The sequence below is a fragment of the Acipenser ruthenus genome, chromosome 4, assembly GCF_902713425.1.
Source record: "Acipenser ruthenus chromosome 4, fAciRut3.2 maternal haplotype, whole genome shotgun sequence".
Lineage (NCBI taxonomy): Eukaryota > Metazoa > Chordata > Actinopteri > Acipenseriformes > Acipenseridae > Acipenser > Acipenser ruthenus.
The window spans coordinates 39193594-39200744 of NC_081192.1; the positions used below are offsets into that span (position 1 = coordinate 39193594).

Below are 7151 nucleotides of genomic sequence, written 5' to 3' on the forward strand. Positions count from 1 at the left end.
CGTCTCCACCCTCAAGTGGTGGAGCGCATCTGGGAATGGTTCGGCACAGCGCAGGTCGATCTCTTCGCTTCGCGAGAGACCACGCACTGTCCTCTATGGTTCTCGGTGAAGGACCTCGACAGCCCCCTGGGGGTGGATGCACTGGCTCACGAATGGCCGCCAGGGCTCCTGTATGCCTTTCCACCGATTCCGATGCTCCCCGCCTTCTTGGAGAAGGTCAGGGTAGAGCGAGCGACAGTGATTCTGATCGCTCCTCGGTGGCCTCGGAGAATATGGTTCCCGAGTCTAGTGCAGTTACTGCACGGTCGCCCGAGGGAACTCCCTTTGCGAGCGGACTTGTTGTCCCAAGCTCAAGGACAGCTTTGGCATCCGAACCCCAAACTCATGCAGTTGTGGGCTTGGCCCCTGAGCGGGAGCGCCTGTCAGCCTTAGGGCTTTCGACTGCAGTTATATCGACCATCCAGAGTGCGAGAGCGCCCTCTACTAGGTCGCAGTATGCGTATAAGTGGCAGCTGTTTCAGAGTTGGTGTCTGGCTGAGAGCCACGACCCAGTCTCCTGTCCTATGGCAGTAATATTGCAGTTTCTACAGAAACTGCTGGATGAAGGGAAATCTCCTTCTACACTTAAAGTGTATTTAGCCGCCATTTCGGTTTGTCATGTACGCATTGACGGGTTATCACCTGGTTGCCATTTTTTGGCATCTCAGTTTCTGAAAGGTGCAAGACGCTTGCGGCCTCCAAGAACGACCAGTTTACCGTCGTGGAGCCTTGATGTGGTGCTAGAAGCCCTTACCAAGGCACCGTTTGAGCCTCTCCACAGCGTGGATATGAAGCTCATATCTATTAAGACAGCTTTTTTGCTGGCTGTGGTATCAGCAAAACGCGTGAGCGAGTTACATGCACTTTCAGTGCATCCTTCTTGTACTCGTTTTGCAGGAGACGGTTCTAAGGTCTCCATGCGCCCTAATCCGGCCTTTTTACCAAAGGTTATATCCCCGTTCCACATGAACCAGTCAGTCGAGTTGATGGCGTTCCATCCTCCTCCTTTTTCTTCCCCAGAGGAAGAGCGGTTACACATGCTCTGCCCCGTGAGGGCATTGAGGTGTTATATGGACCGTACAAAGACTGTGAGGCAGACAGAACAGTTGTTCATATGCCATGGTTCTAGATCTTTGGGTCAGCCGCTGTCTAAACAGCGCCTTTCCCACTGGATAGTGGATGCTATTAAATTAGCGTATGAATCTGCAGGCCTTCCACCACCAGGGCAGTTGAAGGCGCATTCTACCAGGGGTATGGCGACATCCTGGGCCCTCTTTCGAGGGGTGCCGGTGTCTGATATTTGCGCGGCAGCCAGTTGGGCTACGCCGCATACTTTCATGAGGTTTTACAGGTTAAATGTACTGGATTCCTCTGCTCCACTGTTTGGAGCATCTGTTTTACACTCTACGACGCCTCAGGATGCGGACGTATAGAGTGGTTGATAGCATGGTGTTGACTGTTCCACCTTTAAGACAGGTGTCATTACGAGCATAGACGCTGAGGCGCAGCTCCGCATATGCCTAGATGTTCTGCCTACGCAGTTGCGTTATGACGTAAGTCTGTCCTACTGCCGAGAATCCTCCCTCGCGACGGCTTGGGTACACTGTTCCCATACCTTGATGGTTATTTTCGACTTGAAAGGGAACGATAGGTTGCGGATGCAACCCCGGTTCCCTGAAAGAGAAAATAACCATCAAGCCGCGTGGTCGCTTCAGAAGCCTTCACGGCCTGAAGAGCAAAAGAGGAAGTGAGTCTCTGCGCGCTGCGTATAGTAAGCTCCCAAGGGGGCGGGCTTACGTGGCAGCTCGCGCAGAGGCCTATCGGCAGCTTTGCTGTAAAAGCTCAGCCAATCGCTACTGCCTGACGGCAATATCCCATACCTTGATGGTTATTTTCTCTTTCAGGGAACCGGGGTTGCATCCGCAACCTATCGTTTTACAATACAAGTCATACAATAAGAACAAGAAATACAATAATTCTCAAGTGTGACAAACCACAACCTGTTGTGTAATCCCAAGGTAACTGCTCACTGTTAACATGTTTTATATATATCTATATAATTGCATGCCCCGATAGCTACGATATGGAGTCTTTCATTCTAGATCCGGTTGCTTATATATATATAATTGCATGCCGTTGTAGCTACGATATGGAGTCTTGCATGCCCCGATAGCTATGATAGGGAGTCTTTCCATCCAGTTCCGGTTGCTTCAACTGGAGGTGCATGCAATATTATTATTATTATTATTATTATTATTATTATTATTATTATTATTATTATTATTATTATTATTATTTATTTCTTAGCAGGCGCCCTTATCCAGGGCGACTTACAATCGCAAGCAAATACAAATACATTCAAGTGTTACAATACAAGTCATACAATAAGAACAAGAAATACAATAATTCTCAAGTGTGACAAACCACAACCTGGTGTGTAATCCCAAGGTAACTGTTCACTGTTAACACGTTATATATATATATATATATATATATATATATATATATATATATATATATATATATATATATATATATATATATATATATAATTGCATGCCCCGATAGCTACGATATGGAGTCTTTCCATCCAGCTCCGGTTGCTTCAACTCCGGTTGCTTCAACCGGAGGTGCATGCAATTATATATATATATATATATATATATATATATATATATATATATATATATATATATATATATATATATATATATTGCATGCCCCGGTAGCTAAATGCTTAGTTACGGCTCTGGGGAAAACCAAAACCCATGGCCAGTATACAATATTTTTCTGTATGAATTCTTTTCTGTTGAGCACTACTGACACCGTTGAAACGGTGAGTCTTACGTCGCCTGCTGATACATTAGTCCAATCAATGCGTCTGAACCTGGTGTGTAATCCCAAGGTAACTGCTCACTGTTAACACGTTTTATATATATATAATTGCATGCCCCGATAGCTACGATATGGACTCTTTCCATCCAGCTCCGGTTGCTTCAACCGGAGGTGCATGCAATTTATATATATATATATATATATATATATATATATATATATATATATATATATATATATATATATATATTTGCATGCCCCGGTAGCTAAATGCTTAGTTACGGCTCCGGGCAAAACCAAAACCCATGGCCAGTATACAATATTTTTCTGTATGCATTCTTTTCTGTTGAGCACTACTGACACCGTTGAAACGGTGAGTCTTCGGTCGCCTGCTGATACATTAGTCCAATCAATGCATCTGAACCTGGTGTGTAATGCCAAGGTAACTGCTCACTGTTAACACGTTTTATATATATATAATTGCATGCCCCGATAGCTACGATATAGAGTCTTTCCATCCAGCTCCGGTTGCTTCAACCGGAGGTGCATGCAATTTATATATATATATATATATATATATATATATATATATATATATATATATATATATATATATATATATATATATATATATTTGCATGCCCCGGTAGCTAAATGCTTAGTTACGGCTCTGGGGAAAACCAAAACCCATGGCCAGTATACAATATTTTTCTGTATGAATTCTTTTCTGTTGAGCACTACTGACACCGTTGAAACGGTGAGTCTTCGGTCGCCTGCTGATACATTAGTCCAATCAATGCATCTGAACCTGGTGTGTAATGCCAAGGTAACTGCTCACTGTTAACATGTTTTATATATATATATATAATTGCATGCCCCGATAGCTACGATATGGAGTCTTTCATTCTAGATCCGGTTGCTTATATATATATAATTGCATGCCGTTGTAGCTACGATATGGAGTCTTGCATGCCCCGATAGCTATGATAGGGAGTCTTTCCATCCAGTTCCGGTTGCTTCAACTGGAGGTGCATGCAATATTATTATTATTATTATTATTATTATTATTATTATTATTATTATTATTATTATTATTATTTATTTCTTAGCAGGCGCCCTTATCCAGGGCGACTTACAATCGCAAGCAAATACAAATACATTCAAGTGTTACAATACAAGTCATACAATAAGAACAAGAAATACAATAATTCTCAAGTGTGACAAACCACAACCTGGTGTGTAATCCCAAGGTAACTGTTCACTGTTAACACGTTATATATATATATATATATATATATATATATATATATATATATATATATATATATATATATATATATATAATTGCATGCCCCGATAGCTACGATATGGAGTCTTTCCATCCAGCTCCGGTTGCTTCAACTCCGGTTGCTTCAACCGGAGGTGCATGCAATTTATATATATATATATATATATATATATATATATATATATATATATATATATATATATATATATATATATATATATATTGCATGCCCCGGTAGCTAAATGCTTAGTTACGGCTCTGGGGAAAACCAAAACCCATGGCCAGTATACAATATTTTTCTGTATGAATTCTTTTCTGTTGAGCACTACTGACACCGTTGAAACGGTGAGTCTTACGTCGCCTGCTGATACATTAGTCCAATCAATGCGTCTGAACCTGGTGTGTAATCCCAAGGTAACTGCTCACTGTTAACACGTTTTATATATATATAATTGCATGCCCCGATAGCTACGATATGGACTCTTTCCATCCAGCTCCGGTTGCTTCAACCGGAGGTGCATGCAATTTATATATATATATATATATATATATATATATATATATATATATATATATATATATATATATATATATATTTGCATGCCCCGGTAGCTAAATGCTTAGTTACGGCTCCGGGCAAAACCAAAACCCATGGCCAGTATACAATATTTTTCTGTATGCATTCTTTTCTGTTGAGCACTACTGACACCGTTGAAACGGTGAGTCTTCGGTCGCCTGCTGATACATTAGTCCAATCAATGCATCTGAACCTGGTGTGTAATGCCAAGGTAACTGCTCACTGTTAACATGTTTTATATATATATATATATATATATATATATATATATATATATATATATATATATATATATATATATATATATAGATAATTGCATGCCCCGATAGCTACGATATGGAGTCTTTCATTCTAGATCCGGTTGCTTATATATATATAATTGCATGCCGTTGTAGCTACGATATGGAGTCTTGCATGCCCCGATAGCTACGATAGGGAGTCTTTCCATCCAGTTCCGGTTGCTTCAACTGGAGGTGCATGCAATATTATTATTATTATTATTATTATTATTATTATTATTATTATTATTATTATTATTATTATTATTATTTATTTATTTCTTAGCAGGCGCCCTTATCCAGGGCGACTTACAATCGCAAGCAAATGCAAATAAATTCAAGTGTTACAATACAAGTCATACAATAAGAACAAGAAATACAATAATTCTCAAGTGTGACAAACCACAACCTGTTGTGTAATCCCAAGGTAACTGCTCACTGTTAACACGTTTTATATATATATATAATTGCATGCCCCGATAGCTACGATATGGAGTCTTTCCATCCAGCTCCGGTTGCTTCAACTCCGGTTGCTTCAACCGGAGGTGCATGCAATTTATATATATATATATATATATATATATATATATATATATATATATATATATATATATATATATATATATATATATATATTTGCATGCCCCGGTAGCTAAATGCTTAGTTACGGCTCTGGGGAAAACCAAAACCCATGGCCAGTATACAATATTTTTCTGTATGAATTCTTTTCTGTTGAGCACTACTGACACCATTGAAACGGCGAGTCTTCGGTCGCCTGCTGATACATTAGTCCAATCAATGCGTCTGAACCTGGTGTGTAATCCCAAGGTAACTGCTCACTGTTAACACGTTTTATATATATATAATTGCATGCCCCGATAGCTACGATATGGAGTCTTTCCATCCAGCTCCGGTTGCTTCAACTGGAGGTGCATGCAATTTATATATATATATATATATATATATATATATATATATATATATATATATATATATATATATATATATATATATATATATATATATATTTGCATGCCCCGGTAGCTAAATGCTTAGTTACGGCTCCGGGCAAAACCAAAACCCATGGCCAGTATACAATATTTTTCTGTATGCATTCTTTTCTGTTGAGCACTACTGACACCGTTGAAACGGTGAGTCTTCGGTCGCCTGCTGATACATTAGTCCAATCAATGCATCTGAACCTGGTGTGTAATGCCAAGGTAACTGCTCACTGTTAACATGTTTTATATATATATATATAATTGCATGCCCCGATAGCTACGATATGGAGTCTTTCATTCTAGATCCGGTTGCTTATATATATATAATTGCATGCCGTTGTAGCTACGATATGGAGTCTTGCATGCCCCGATAGCTATGATAGGGAGTCTTTCTGTAACCCACTATTACAATGAGTCACATTGAGAATTAAGTTCAGGGAAAATATATGTGAATTCTGGAGATCTCTCTCTAATGCTGCGTATACCCTTCTTAAGAAAATGTACTTTACGTTATACAGTTGCCTTAATATATTTATACCAGGTTACTTTATTATAAAGAATCACTCAGCAACAACAAATATGCTTTATGAAAATAAAATGTTTATAAAAGTAATATATATGTAGCAATTAAAATTGTTACAATATTGTTCACAGTAAAAAAAAAACAAACAAACATTGGAAATAAAAAATATAGAATAAAACAAAATGTTTCTATCAGTTGTGCACAACGACTAAAGTACCTCCGGAGGACTTAAAAATATAAAAAAAACAAGTCCTTCTGCTGAACTGTCAGTCCCGCTGCAATACAAGCCGTCTCGGTAGATGCAATGGATCGAGTCCTCCACTCTTCGTAATCTCCGGTCTCCACGAACTATTAATAAAATATAATAGCAATGCAGGACAGTGAAGATACAGCATATAGAAATTTCAGATGTATTCCTAGGACGGTAGCTCTAGCACTCGTTTGCACATTGGAAATTAACATGCAGGCAACTGACTGTGCACGTGTTTATTGCGGGCACAGAAGGGGGGTCGTGTTAAAGAAACAGACTCACTGATACCCATATTTGGAAACAGGAAACATGGGGGTTACATTCTCCCTCCCTAAAAGCTATCGTCCTCGATAGTAACAC

The 7151-nt window shown here is 39.3% G+C and overlaps 1 protein-coding gene across 1 annotated transcript; it reads left to right on the forward strand.

The window, feature by feature from the left end:
- Positions 1-245: 245 nt before the first annotated feature.
- On the forward strand, positions 246-1394 carry LOC131737040 (uncharacterized; the record flags this gene model as incomplete). Its single annotated transcript, XM_059023458.1, has 1 exon — positions 246-1394. A coding segment is annotated over exon 1 (1122 nt), but the record flags the coding sequence as incomplete, so codon positions are not given.
- Positions 1395-7151: the final 5757 nt, after the last annotated feature.